The 15,103-nt window shown below is 43.8% G+C and overlaps 1 protein-coding gene across 3 annotated transcripts in view; it reads left to right on the plus strand.

Moving 5' to 3' along the window:
- The window catches only part of ASAH2 (N-acylsphingosine amidohydrolase 2), a 92,375-nt gene that overhangs the window by 28,423 nt on the left and 48,849 nt on the right, over positions 1-15,103 (plus strand). For all 3 annotated transcript variants that reach the window (XM_081824399.1, XM_081824398.1, XM_081824400.1), the window contains 5 exons: positions 602-789; positions 2,315-2,464; positions 9,483-9,659; positions 10,942-11,069; positions 12,224-12,301. In XM_081824399.1, coding sequence (XP_081680525.1) covers positions 602-789; positions 2,315-2,464; positions 9,483-9,659; positions 10,942-11,069; positions 12,224-12,301 — 721 coding nt within the window. The remainder of the gene's footprint in view (positions 1-601; positions 790-2,314; positions 2,465-9,482; positions 9,660-10,941; positions 11,070-12,223; positions 12,302-15,103) is intronic.

The raw sequence follows: 15,103 nt of genomic DNA on the forward strand, positions 1-15,103 counted from the left end.
AGAAGGGTGGAGACAAATCCCTGGAGGCTAGATTTAGTAGGCTGTGTGCCAGGAAACCTGGAACCTGGCTTGTTTGGCTAGAGGAGACATGCAGGGGGAGTGAGTTCAGGGTCATGAGTTTGACAAGGAATGGCTTGTGATGAGAAGTTGAAGGACGTTTAACGCAGACCTTGAATATTAGGTGGAAATATCTCTAAGTCAAGAGAAAGATCCTCCTTAGGATTATTATATTCAACAAGTTCCTGAGATGTTTCTTACCATATATTTTATTTATTTATTTAATTAAAAAAATTTTTATTTATTTATTTGAGAGCGAGCATGAGCAGGGTGGGGGTAGGGGCAGAGGGAGAGGGAGAAGCAGATTCCCTACTGAGCTGGAAACATGATGTCGGACTCCATCCCAGGACCCTGGGATCATGACCTGAGCCGAAGGCAGACGCTCAACCAACTTAGCCACCCAGGTGCCCCTTTACCATATATTTTAAATATAAGAGAATATATAAAGATTTTTTCTTAGGAACCTGAACCTGTGTGTTCTAATTGATGCCAACAAATAAGTGGACTGAAATGTTGTTCCTTAAATATTTTATTCTGTTTTTAGATTCCAGTTTTCCGTCCACCCAGAGCTCCACAGCCAGTCAAGGCTCGACAATCACCAGTGGCTCTACAACCACCCAGGCACCTCCTGTGATTAGCACCCCAGAGCCTCCTCTCTTTCAGAACTTTAGTGGCTACCGTATTGGTGTTGGGCGAGCTGACTGCACAGGACAAGTAGCAGATATCAACTTGGTAGGTAAATCATGGGCTCCTTGGAGAGAATGAAGCAAGTATTGTTATTACTCGCATCCTACACTTATTCCTGACTATTACATCATCATCATTTTCTCCTTCTCCTCCTCCTCCTTCTTCTTCTTCTTCTTCTTTTTCTCACTTTGTCATTGATTTCACTGCTGTCTAACACTATGATTATTGTACTATAAAGAGGGACCATGTGTTCAACTGCAACTCCTATGTAAAGCCAATTGGCCATTTTTTATGAATGGAAGTGGCAGGCCTGGCAAACTCACAGACAACAGGGTACCATAAATGATGGAAGCAGGCCAGTGTAAGCTGATAAGTGTCTAGTGAATCCTCAGTTTGGGGGACAGTGGGAAGTGGGAGGTATAACTGGAAAGTGCATGGCTTTAGCTATTATTGCCATGTAGGGTTGCCCTATCTTAAAGTTTTTTCAAGAGAAGCTGGAAAATCTCTGGATCAGAGACCTGAGGCTCTAAATCTCTCAGTTGGAAAATATAGGCAACTCTAGTTAAAACTGGAAACCTAGCCTGGGCCAACGCTGTGTAAGCCAAGGAAAAGGCTTCTGTGGGTCCGGTGTGGCCTATTAGATGTGGGCATGCAACTTCTTGGTTGTGATGGTGGATGTATTCATTCATATCCACTCTTCTCTAGGAAGCTAGAACGTGAGGTTGTTTGATGAGATTTTCTCCTTCCTACCAAATAATCTTTAGAGTCTAGGAGTTATTCCCTACTGTCTGTTCTGAGAAGTAGCTCTGGAAAGCGAACCCTAAGTGAACACTCCTATGAGGGGTAAAGCAAGCAGTAGAAGGGGCATTCTGAAGACTTCATGGGTAGGCTTTATGACAAGGTGACAAGGGGGATTGTGATAGGTACATTTGGCCTGACTTAGCTGAGGGACAGTCAACAAGGTAAAAGCCAGCATGAGGTGCCCTCAGTAGAGACTACTGAATCATAAAGAAACCATTTTCTTTTTTTATTTTATTTTATTTTATTCTATTTTGTTTTGTTGTTTTGTTATGTTATGTTAGTCACCATAAAGTACATCATTAGTTTTCATTTTCTTCAGAAAAAGAAAGAACATTACACACCAAACAACCAAAGGGAGGGAGCCTTCAGTATTTAGGATGTTCTGGGAATGTGGGGTAATGGTAGGGGAAGTATTTCCTTCAGTAGCACCTCGGGCAGGAGAAAAGAGCAGAAACCCCTGGAAGGTCTGTGACATGGTAACAAAATTCCGGAGCCAAGCCAACCCCTTCCTTGCCCATAGGCCTGTGAATGGCTCCTGCCAAACTGAGAGCTACTCTGCATTTTTCCACACAGAAGAGTAAAGTCTCTTTCCTGATGTTGGCTTGCTTCTTGAAAACACATACTATTATCCCACACAGAGCCACAGTGTCCTGTGGATTGTGTTTTACCTCGCCTTTCCTAAGTGGTCTCTTCTTGTGTGGTTGTATCCAGTTCTGGTGGCAGGGGAGTGAGGCAGACGGGCTCTGACTCTCTCTCTCTTCCTCCCTAGATGGGCTACGGTAAGCCTGGCCAGAATGCACGGGGCATTCTCACGAGGCTGTACAGCCGTGCTTTCATCATGGCGGAGCCCGATGGGTCAAATCGAGTGGTGTTTGTCAGCACTGACATAGGCATGGTATCCCAACGACTCAGGCTTGAGGTAGGTGGCTGAGGTGACAATGAAATGACATGATTTAAAAGAAAAGGTCTGGGAGTGAATGTGACAGTAACTAAGCCCTCCTGGCTTCCCATCCAGTGAGTTTCTACTGCCCTCCATATTATAAGCTCTTGACAAGCCTTCACATAATTGGCTAGCAAGCAATTCCAGTCTTGGTCATCTTGATCAAACTTGCTCTCAGTTCTGCTGATGGCTCATTGTCATTGTTACTGTTAATGTGTTTTGCAAGCTTATTATGTTTGAGGCAACCTTCACATCCATTCTCTTATTTAATCCTCCTTGTTAGAAGTCTGAGAGCTCCAATTACTTACTAATCCCTCAAGTTTTTAGACAGTTGAGATGCAAGGAGCCAGATGAGAAGTAAAACACAACATCGAAATGAGGTCAGCCGTAAATGGCTGAAGTTGGGTTGAGGGGGAGATGGGGGTCTCATTATACTATTCTGATTATTTTTGTATGTGTTTGAAAATTTCCATAATAAAATTTAAAAAGAATACAATGTTATTTACTCTTTAAGCTCTATTGTAGGCTATGGCGGGCTCTTCTGTGATTTTCCCCGAATTGAGACCATGTTACCCCCTCTGTGGGGAAGGTTGGGTTTAGCAGAAGGGAGCCCTTGTGTCCTGGGCAGGCAGCAGTAAGATGCACAGAGAGAGAGGGAGAAATAGGGTGATGAGCATGGCCTTCCAGGTCTGTCTTTCTAAGCCAGTTTCTTGGGCATGACTGAGTTGTATTTTCTGCATGGGATCAGGTCACAGAAAGAGAATGTACTCTTTTAATGTCTGCTCACATATTAATGAAGGTGAGGAAACAGAAAGTCTGGAGCACCCAGGACAGAGACCATTAAATGTCCACTATTCAGTGTCATGTTCTATCAGCCTCTATTAAACACTGTTCTTCCTGTGGTGTGAAGTGGCTAGTGACAGGGATGACAAGGGGGCCTCGAAACATTTTTCCAATGTCACTTCCCAAGAGGGGAGTGGAAGCCTCCCCCATCTCTGGACACCGAAGGAGCAAGGGATTACATGTTCTCCCCACTCCTACACTTACAACAAAACTATGAGGTGGGTCTGTTGTTATCCCCATTTGATGGATAAAGTAATGGAGTCTTAGAAAAGGTGAGGAACTTTCCCAAATTCACACAGTTAGCAAATGGTAGAGCTGGGTCCTGAACACATGTATGCCTGATACCAGAGCCCACATTCTTAAAAATGACATGATTCTATTACCGTGGAGCGAAAAATGCATTGACCACCTACTTTTTGCATGGTACTTTGCTGGTCACTTCGTGGGGCACATAACCAAGTGAGTCGTAATCCACATTTCCTATGAGCTCACTACCCAGCTGGGGAGAGGAGGAAGGGCTGTAATAGAAAAACACAGTAACTATAATTCACTGGAGTAAAGTACGGTGGTGTGTTAGTTATCTATTACCGAGTAACAAATAGCCCCAGAATACAGTGGCGTAAAACAGGAAACATCATCTCACATTCTGTTGGTCAGGAAATCAGGACTGGCTTAGCCGGGTGGTTCCAGCTTAGGGTGTCTTGAAATCAAGCTGTTGGCAGAGGCTGCCATCATTGGAAGACTTGATTAATCCACTTCCAAGATGATTCACCTGCATGGTGCTGACAGAAGGCCTCCATTCCCCACTTTCCTGAATAGTGGACATTTAATGGTCACTGTCCTTCATGGCCCCAAACAGCTGCTCTCCCCAGAGTGAGTGACCAAGAGAAAGAGCAGGGGAGAAGCCATGGTGCCTCTCCTAACCCAGCTCAGAAGTTGCACTTCTAGCCCATTTTGTCTATTGGAATCGAGTCACCAAGTCCAGTTCACACCCAGGGATGGGAAAGCAAAGCATGCCCTCTGAAAGGGAGGGTTAGTGAGGAACCTGTGGGCACACAGTGGTTTAAAACCACCACCACAAGGGGACTGCAAAGTCGGGAATAATTTCATAGTGGGTGTGACATTCCAATGGGCAGAAGCTTATTTTCTTTTAATCTCAGCATAGTTAACAGTACACTTATATTATCATCAGGACTAACATACACTGATTCAGCAATTCTCTCCATGACTTGGTGCTCATCATGATGAGTGTGCTCTTCATCCCCTTCACCTGTTTCGCCCCTCCCCCTCTGGTGACCCTCTGTTTGGTGTCTATAGTTAGGAGTCTGTTTTTTTGGTTTGTCTCTTTTCTTCTCTGTGTTCATTTGTTTCGTTTCTTAGATTCCACCTATGGATGAGATCATATGGTATCCGTCTTTCTCTGACTGACTTATTTCACTGAGTATTATACTCTCTAGATCCATCCATGTTGTTGCAGATGGCAAGATTGCATTTTCTTACGGCTGGGTAATATTCCATTATATATGTGTAATGGGATATTATAAATATAATGGAATATATGGTGTATATATATATATACATATATACATATGCATATGTATATATACACACATGTAATGGTGTATTATATACATGTATAATAGAATATTACATATTTATATTATATGTATATATATATATATATATATATATATATACACACCACATCCTCTTTATCTGAATGGGAAGAATTTTAAATGGTTAACATGGGGAGAGAGAGCTATCAAACGGAGGAGGTGGTGTGACCACAGAGAGACACAAGGGAGGAATGTAGACTGTCCTTTGAAGGGACAGGGATTCTTGCTATTAGGACACACATGGGCCTGTAATTGGGAATACACCTGGAAGGTATGTTAGTCATAATTGTAGAGGGCCTGGGATGCCAGTTTATTTTTACTTCTGTAAGTGATGGGGATTCTTTGAAAACCTTTGAGTGGAGGAGTAATACAAAGCCAATTTTGCTTTAGGATGATTAATCAGTGATGTTTGATGCAAACTGAGACTGGAGGTGAGGACTCACATTGGCAGCTTTGTTAAATTAATGTCAAGACCCTAGCGGTGAGGGTCCGGTTGGGAAAACAGTACTCACACCCGGTATTTCAAACAGAGGAGATTTAATACATGGAGGTTTTACAATGCGTTGGAAGGCTGAATGAACTAGAAAGGGAAACTAGGGTGGCAGGAAGGATTTCAACTTTGCCTGGAAATTTCTCCTATGCCACGTGAGCCTGGCACAAAGGTTTTAAAGCAGTGGGGTGGCAGCGAGACTACATGGTAGTAGGAGGTCACATTAAATGCTAATGAGATTTGGGAATGAATAGAAATAAAAGCTAACGCTTGCATAGTTCCCACGTTGAGTCACACACTAATTGCTTCATCTATATTAATGGATTTAATCCTCCAAACAACTGAAGGAGGAAGGTGCTATTATTATGTCATTTGACGGGTTGGGAAAGCGAGTTGCAGGGGATTGAGTAACTTGCACACGGCTAGCCAGCCAGGAAGCGCCTGGGCTGGGTGCACACACAGGCATCTGGGTCCCGGCACCTACGCTCACTACGCTTACTACTCTCCCGGAGCATCGGCCATGCTTCTGATGGGGGAAATGGTGGGGTCATGAGAAGAAATGGGAGAGTCAAAGGTGAACTTTGGGGGTGGAGTGTGGAGGGGAGACAGGATTAATGTGTTGGGCTGCAGAGGCTGTGAAGTCAACAGTCCACTATTTCTCCATCTCTTCCTATTTTTACTTCCCCATGCGATCTGAGACCCAGCGGGAAGGCCTTTAAATGAACCCACTTCCCTATCCCAGGTTAATCCAAGAGAAGGTGTGAAAAATAAATGTAGCTAAACAGGCGCTCTTATGCTTTTTTAGAACACCTGGTTTTAGGCAGCTTCTCAGTCTAAGCTTTAAGGATTGATGAAACTTCCAGCATGGAGTGAAGGTTCGGGAAGATCTCTGAGCAGTGAGGCAGGACAGGAGAACAGAGTGGCTTTCCAGCTCTTTCCATGGCAGGTTCTCAGGTGCATCAGTAATAGGATATGGAACACAGAGGGGTGAGCTGTAGACATTCAGCTCTGTTCACTAGACATTCAGCTTCTTCACTCTGTTCAAACACTCTCCTCTCATGACGTAGGGAACACGCTAATTATAATGGCTAGTCGCAGGCATTGTCCTTAGATGACTGAGTTTTTCTTTCCTTCTTGAAGTCCCATGTGTCGGACTTCACGTTGGAGAGTGTAGTTTAGAATACAATATCTGTTAGGATACAATATCGTAGTTTAGGATACAACATCTGTAGTTAGGATACAAAATGTGAGAGCCGTAATTCACATCTATTTGAGGACTTGATTCTTGAGTAAACCCAAAGAAGTACACTGAATTCTAAAATCCTAACATTATAGTTCTCTGGGAATAAAAATGGGGGTAGGGCCAGGGGACCTCTAAAGTTGACCGGAAGTTCTTTTTTTTCCCACTACCTTCTTGTCTTGGTGACAGAACTGTGAGAACATTAGCTTTTGACAGAGCTTTGAGTTGAGTTTTGTGGTATCCCTTCAGTGATCATTCTACCTGCTCCTTACAGAGGCATCTTCCTCACGACTGTTGTCGTCACTGTGTGGAAGAACATATAAGAGTGATGAAACATGTGGGCTGGAGTTAGGTCACACAGAAGCAACATGGAAACTTCTTGGGATGGAGAATGTGGGCTACTTGGTCAGAGGGTGTTAGTCTGGTCATGTCCTATTTCCTTTCCACATTTGCCTGGCATCAAAGGATTGTGTAAACAGACATGGTAACCTAGCAATCATGTTTGGGGCATGGATTGGTTAACAAGGCAAAATGGTTTGTAAGCGTCTTCCCCATTCAATGGCCACATGAGTAGATGAGGGTGGTGTAGCTCTTCACCTAAAATAGAAGAGGTTGAAATGGATGTATTATTGCGTGTCGGGCATGTGGTATGTAAGTTCCTGCTACTCCCTTATGTATCACGGGTGTGTTGGAACTGGCTTGGACCAGCTCATGAGGGCTGATTGTTAAATGTTCAGGAGCTTTGTGAGCTCCTTGTTAGATTTTGGTAGCTTGAAATTGACTGTGGTGGGAGTATTTACACCCCAGAGACTGGCAAGGAATTCAAACTGGGGGCTTTGGTTTCCGTGTGCATGACAGTTTATCCGCATACTGCTGCCTGTGGTATACTCAAGGTAGACAGTGTTGCTAATCAAAAAAGGCCCTCTCTTTTGCTAAGCCCAGGTTTAGATTCAGAATCCTTCTCAACACCCTGCATCTGAGAGCAACTACCAATAAGTAGGACTAGGTACGTGAGTAAGCGGTATTCGCCATCCCTGCCATAAATGAGCTTTCATCATTGTGCCCGGTGATAGTATCCTTCATTAAGGAAGGTTGCTCTGTGTTTGACACTTTTTTTTTTTTTTTAAGATTTATTTATTTATTTGAGAGAGAGCGAGCCAGCAGATTATCTTCAAGCAGGCTCCCTGCTGAACTTGGAGCCAGACACAGGGCTCGATCCCAGGACCCTGAGATCATGACCTGAGCTGAAACCAAGAGTCACCCCGTGAGATCATTTTAATGATTTTTTTTTAAGATTTTATTTATTTATTTGCGAGAGAGAGAATGAGAGACAGAGAGCACGAGAGGGAGGAGGGTCAGAGGGAGAAGCAGACTCCCCGCCAAGCAGGGAGCCCGATGTGGGACTCGATCCCGGGACTCCAGGATCATGACCTGAGCCGAAGGCAGTCGCTTAACGACTGAGCCACCCAGGCGCCCCATTTTAATGATTTTTGGCATAAAAAAAGCCAAACCATCTTTCCCAAGGAAGCTACGATAATACCAACTTTCAGATTGAAGCTGATTAAAGCAGAATCAGAAACTGGTGCTCGGCACCATTGGGCATTTCTCCCTGTCGTTTTCTCGACGTGTCTGTGCCCCATGAGCACAGGTATCATGCATGATGAGATGTTCACGGACTGTGACATGGACAGTGAACACTCCCCGGGTCTCTGTGTGTGTGTGTGTGTGTGATCTCTTGCTCCACAACAAGTCATCTGGAAAACTCAGGGGCTTAAAGCAAAGCTCGGCCTGTCCTTTCTGAGGCTCGGGGATCCCAGGGGGGCGGGCTGGGTGATTCGGACTGAGGTGAGACACCCTGCTGTGCCGTGAGGCTGGAATCATGTGCTGGCTGGTTGGAAGGCTTGCCCGAGGTAAAGGGTCTGCGACGCCTGAGGTGGCTCATCCACTGTGCTCGTTTCCACACGGGCATCCCCACAGGGCTGCCGGGGTGTCCTGAGGTCACGGCAGCTGGCTTCCCCCAGACCAGTAAGTGTGATGCTATGTGTCAGGCAATGTCAAGTTCTTCATTCTGGGCTGCGAGGAAATAAAGAGACCTTTACACATTCTGTTCACTTCCCCTGGGATGCCTTTCCCCGTATATTGCATGACCAGCTTGGGCTCTTCATTTTAAGCCTCTGATGAAAGGGAACATCTTTGAGAAGGTGTTTTCCTCCCTGACACCCATCACTCTCTTTTTCCCTACCCAGAAACATTTTTCTTCATAGCGTTCACCACTGCATGATATAATATAACATTACGCACTCATTTGTTTGCTTATTTCTCCCCCATTAGAATAAAAGCTTCATCAGAGTAGGAACCTCACATATTCCTAGTGCTTAAATCAGTGCCCGGGCGCTAATACTCCGTGTGGGATAATGAATCGGAAAGCGTACTCATTCTATGGAGACACGGATCTGGGTTTGGCTCTGCTATTTATTAGATCAGTGGGCGCATTCTTTATCTTCTGCATGCTTCAGTGTTCTCAGCTAGAAGATTAAAAATACCTACCTCTTGGAGTTGTTATAAAGATTTTAAAATAACATAAGGCATGTAATACCTAACCCTGTGCTCGGACCTAGCAAGGATCCACAAAATGTTAGCCTTGGTGGGGACTGTTGGTGTTGATGTTGTTACTATGACGACACCCTCAAGCATAGAGTGAAGGGCGTCATTGATACGATCAGCGATTAGCCTCACCCGAGCCTTTTCCATAGTGAGTTGCTCTGTTATCCTTTTTAGTTCTAACTTTTTTTTTCTTTTCTCCTGAAGGTCCTGAACAGACTGCAGAGTAAATATGGTTCCCTGTACAGAAGAGACAACATCATCCTGAGCGGCACTCACACTCACTCGGGACCAGCGGGATTTTTCCAGTATACCATGTTTGTCATCGCCAGTGAAGGGTTTAGCAATCGAACTTTTGAATACATGGTCACTGGCATCGTGAAGGTAGGCACAGAGCCCCAGATGGAGCTGTTCTTTCCCTCGCCTACAAGTGTTTAGGATCGGTTTGCTGTGATATGGAGAGAGTCCTTCTAGGATCTCAGTCCGAGCATCTTCGCTCCTTCCTCGCCTCCGTTCCTGACTCCCATGTAGCTTCTGGTCTCTGAGGCACTGACTGATGGAGAGAGGACAGTTCTCTGCAGGAAGCCTCATGCAGTTGTCTAAAGGGACACTTATAACCTTTATAACCGAGAGGGCCCCACATGGTCTGTTCTCTGCGCTAAGTCACTAGAAAAGGAACCCATCAAGGAAACAAAAGTAATTACAAATAATTGCAATCTTGCCTCCTATTTCCCAAATAGCATGACAGAGGATCCTGTTTCTACACAGACCCTCATTGCTCATGTCCTCAATGGTAGCTGCAGACAGCACAGAGCTCCTTCTAGAACCCCAAGCCCCCCTCCCGTCCCTGGCTTGGGTGCCTCTTATTCCTCTCTTCTCATCTCTCAGCTTATTATTTACTCCCACGGGATCCTTTCTGATGTTCTCTTCATGCCTTTGCCTTCAAGATGTAGTGTCTCTCTGCTTTTTCTCATGAAGCCACTCCCGAGCCCGGCGATCTAGTCGGCAAAGGCAGACATGTCTTTGCAACAATGTTTTCCAGACTCTGCCTGGCAATTTATGACTGGCTGCGTGAAATCAATCTCTTGGGTTGCAATACGCATTGAAAAAACAGAACTAAAACAAAACAGATTGGAGAATATCATGCTGCCAAACACATAGTAAGGGTGTAGTTCATCTTGTGGACTTTTGTTTTAGGACAGACGTCGATGCATATTAAGTTGTGATGAAGAATGTATTGCTTATTGTGGTTTTGAGTTAGAAAAGTTCAAAAAACTTTGCCTCAGAGGGTGGGGGGACGGAGTGGGTATGGAGGGGGGAATGCCCTACATGTTAACAAATCCTGGTCCAGTGTTGGGGGAGTCACTCCCAGTTTGGCCGCCTGAACCCGAGGACGGTGCCTGACGCAGGGGCCCCAGGACAGTCAGGTGCCCATCGGCGCGAGTTTCCCAGTTCATGGCAATTCAGTGTCTCAGCCCTGAGGCCCTCTGTGCACCCTGAGAGTGACCCTGGCCGCGCGGTTCTCCAGCTCTCATCCCCTGGCAGGGGCAGCTTGGAGACAAAGGAAACTGTCCACAGAGCCCTTCTGTTTATATCGACTAAGTCTGTATCCCACCAGGATTTCTAAATTCACAACTTGCTCGCGCTCTCTCTCGTTAACCCACAGAGCATCGAGATGGCACACAAAAACATGAAACCAGGCAAAATCTTTATCAACAAAGGAATTGTGGAAGGTGCCCAGATCAACCGAAGCCCCTCTTCTTATCTTCAGAATCCTGAGTCAGAGAGGGCCAGGTGAGGGGGATTGTCGGAATCAGATCATGTGTTTCCTTTAGCCATCGGCGACAAAATCTAAGAACACAGCTGTTCCTCGAGGAACGTGGCAGGATCCTGAAGGAGTATTAAAAGCTAAGATAAATGTAAAACATGCTTAGAGTTTAAGAGTGGCAGAAGTCCAAAGTGAGTGTGGGAGCACGCACCATCCCGCACACAAGTCTGGCCTCTTTGCCAGCTTCGGGGGTGAGTTCGAATGGTGGAAGAACTCTCAGCTTTGGAATCAGGCACGACTCTGGTCATATCTTAGCTTGATCACTTCCTAGTCGGGTGACCTTTGGTGATTCACTTGTTCGTAATCTATTGGCTCTCAGCTTCTTCTGTAAAGTGGAGATAAAAATGTGCACCACATGTATTTGTTAAATTAATGAATAGCTCTTTTTATTATGTCATTCAGAAGAAATCATCTCTGTCTGGGAGAACGTGGCAAGAGAAAGGACATAAAAGTTTAAAGAAACTGGAACGAAGAGCAAGAAATAAAATGAGCATAATTGAATGGAACAACTAAGGGAGATAGTTTTTGTTGTTTTTTGTTTGTTTGTTTGTTTAAGTACCAAACCAGGTTTGCAACAGAAGAGAAGCACTTGACTAGTATGGCATAGTAAACGAGTATCTCAGTTTCAATTTGACCACTTGACATTTTACATTTGTCTCTGTATTTTTTAGTAGATTCCAAAGGAGTTGATTTTTAGAAAACAACCTGATTTCCCTTGAAAGGACATGAAAGAACCACTTTATGCGGCAGGTCATGAATGTTTTTGATTTTGCATATTCCCTGCTATTTTTAAGAGATTCCATTAAAATTTAATACAAGTAGAAATTTCAAAGGCAAATCTTTTTTGTAGGAAATACGAATATGTTATAGAAGATTGTGCGTATGACATAGAGATGTATATGTCATCTCCAGTCGGCTGGCCTGATGCCTCTGACCCTGACAGCATTTGCAGAGGAATGAGGTCCCGGATGTGGTTTATAAGACGATATACCATGTCAGGGCGCCTCGCTTACGGAAGGGTGTTTTGGTTTGGGTTTTTGAGTCAGCTTCTACTGCTGGTCACACAGGAGGGCCAGGCTCTGACATAGAAGTGACTGAGTTTCTTTGTTTTGCTGACTAGGTATTCTTCAAATACCGACAAAGAAATGGTCGTCCTAAAAATGGAAGATTTGAATGGAGCTGAACTGGGCCTTCTCAGGTACTCTGTTTACTTTGTTTTGTTTTTCATTCTGTCTGGATAACTTTCCTGAATCCTGAAGAGGGGGTGATGGGAGAAGAGACTAGAATAGTGGCAGCAGGTACTGAGAATCTGTTGAGTAGTTAAGAGTCCAGACTTGGGATCCAGCCATGGACCCTGGGACAAGGTTCTCAGCCTCCCGGAACCCACTTCCTCACCTGGAAAACTAGTGATGGAAGCAGAATTGAGGCCACCTCAAGGAAGCAGACGAGGCAAAACTACAGCTTGGCATGGATTTGAGTTCCGTTTTATATGTAAGAAAATGTGGATTTTGTTTTCTTCAAAAAGAAGGCATTTGCATTCATGTGTGAATTTTGTCCCTGCAATTGGACTGATTCAGGAATTGACTGGATGGGTAACGGTGCCAGATGCCTTGATGTGCGAACTTCCAAGTGATGTAGGATGCCCAATGGAAGCTCAAGATGGCGCATGGGCACTGCAGTTAAGTGTGGGTTGGGGTCACTCTAGGTTCTCATCGTGATGAGTTACGTGACTTTGACCAAGTTACTTAACTGCTCTATGTCTCAATTTTCTTACTTTAAAATTGAGGGATAAGGTGAGTCCTCAAAATGTTGATAATAAGTGTTAGTAAAGGCAGTAGGGGCCTATCAGATAGAATTATGAAATCCTTACGTGAAAGTTTCTATGGAAGTAAAATTCACATTAATTAAAAGTAATAAGAGGTGAATGAAAACATGAAAGACAATGAACAGGACTGGCACTATAATTAGATGGGAGACAGCCTGGTGCTGAGGTGTTCCGGTGTTAGGTGTAGGTCTTAGGACTTGAGTTCAAATCCTATCCTGCCACTTACTAACCCTGAGGCCTAGGGAAAGTAACTTACCTACTTACACCTCAACTATTCCATTTGAAACTGGGAATAATAATACCTCATAGGATTGTTTCAAGATTAAATGAGGTAATACATGCAAAGAATGCCATTATTGGCTTATCAAAGTGCTTGACCTTCTTAACATTGGAGTTACTTCTTTGGGTTTCAAGTGAGGTCACTAGAAATTCCCTGAAAAATAAACTTTATTATATGGGTTGACATAATAGGAGTCATTCATCCATTAATGATTAATTCATCTACTGATTAGTTGCCCCCCTGGTGTTTCACTCAATAGACTTTTCTAAATGTTAGGCATGCAGGTCTGTGCTGGGGGTATGAATAAGGCATGGTCCCTATCTTGAAGGGTCTTACCAACTAGTGGGGTGATTGGGGCAGGGGACAGAGACAGACAGACAAGTAATCATAACATAAATCAGATGGCCATCAATGCTACCACCTGGGCATATATAAATGCTGTGGGGATTTGGAGGAGGTGGTGCTTGGGATGCTTGGAAGCATTGTGGAAGGCTTCATAGAGAAAATGATGTTTGAACTGGATCTGAAGGAGCCAGGGTATTTCTCATGGAGTCATGAAAACACAGTGACCTGTGAGGCCAGAGTATGGGTGATTGTTGGAGAGGGGTGAGGGATGAACCTGAAAAGGTGAGCTAATTCCAGATTGTGAGTCACTTTGTGGGACATTTGGTTCAGAGACAATCAGGATACAAGCATATTATCTATGACTAGTTAGAGAATTCCACATTTGTTGGGAGAAGAAGGACCCTTTTTCCTTATCGTTTCTGCTTAACTCTTGGCTGGATGACTGAGACCATTCATGGTTCCCTTTTATTAGTTTCTGAATCATTTAACAATGCCAATGGAAAGCTAAAACATGTTATCCTTTTGCCAGATGTTCTTTGCTTCCGTGCGTATGACTATATAACATATCTAGAAGTCCCAGGGTCAGCTGTCAAAGTTATAACAACTCTCCTCCATCTGCTATGCTTAAGACACTGCAATAACTATCTATTGTTTTTGTAGCTGCCATATGTTATCCTTGATGTAATTGCTCCTGCAATTGCCTCTTGTTGCATAGTGATAATTGCTCTTTGAATGCATTAAAAATGTTCCAAAGCATAAAGTCGAGTCTGGGCAGAGAAGTCACTCAGCCACCATATGTAGGTGTCTGCTGTTAGAATCCCAAGATAGGAGTATGAACCTCAGATTTGCAGAGCATGGGTATCATCTAGTTCAAAGCTCAGCTATGGCCTAGAGAGGTGATATGACCTGTCCAATGTCACAGCCAAGACTGTTCTCTTTGCCCTGAAAATCATATTGAAGTCCACAATTGATTCTTTCCTACTTTCATTTTTGTTTTCATTTCTTCATTCTGCAAGTCTGCACTGGATACCTATTATGTGCCATGCAGGACTCCCCAGTCCTTGGAATGGTGCATTTCCTGACTATGAAATCAGGAATCAAATACCTTAGAATCAAATCCCCATGCCTGTGCTCCTTGAGCAAATCCCTTAAACTCTTGGAGACTCAATTTCCGTATTTCTCTAATGTGGATATAATATCTTCTCTCCACAGGTCATTATTCACTCATTCATTCATTCATTTATTCATTCAATATTGTAGAGTATTTGTGTCATGAACTGAGCTAGCACTATAGATAGACTGATGAGCAAAAATAGAATTTATAACCTTACAGAATTTATAGATTTTATAACCTCCTGGTAGAGACAAAAAGTATCCAAATAGTCATACAAATAAGTATAATTGGATTCGAATTGTATAATTGTATAATTATAATTGGGTTAAGTGCTATGAAAGGAACATATGTACAGCTATCTTAAAGGGACTTGACCTAGTCAGGGAGATTGGGAAAAGCTTCCCTAAGGAATTAACAGTGGAGCTAAAAACCAAAG

This window comes from Leptonychotes weddellii, chromosome 6 (assembly GCF_054177405.1).
Source record: "Leptonychotes weddellii isolate Sample4059 chromosome 6, ASM5417740v2, whole genome shotgun sequence".
NCBI lineage: Eukaryota > Metazoa > Chordata > Mammalia > Carnivora > Phocidae > Leptonychotes > Leptonychotes weddellii.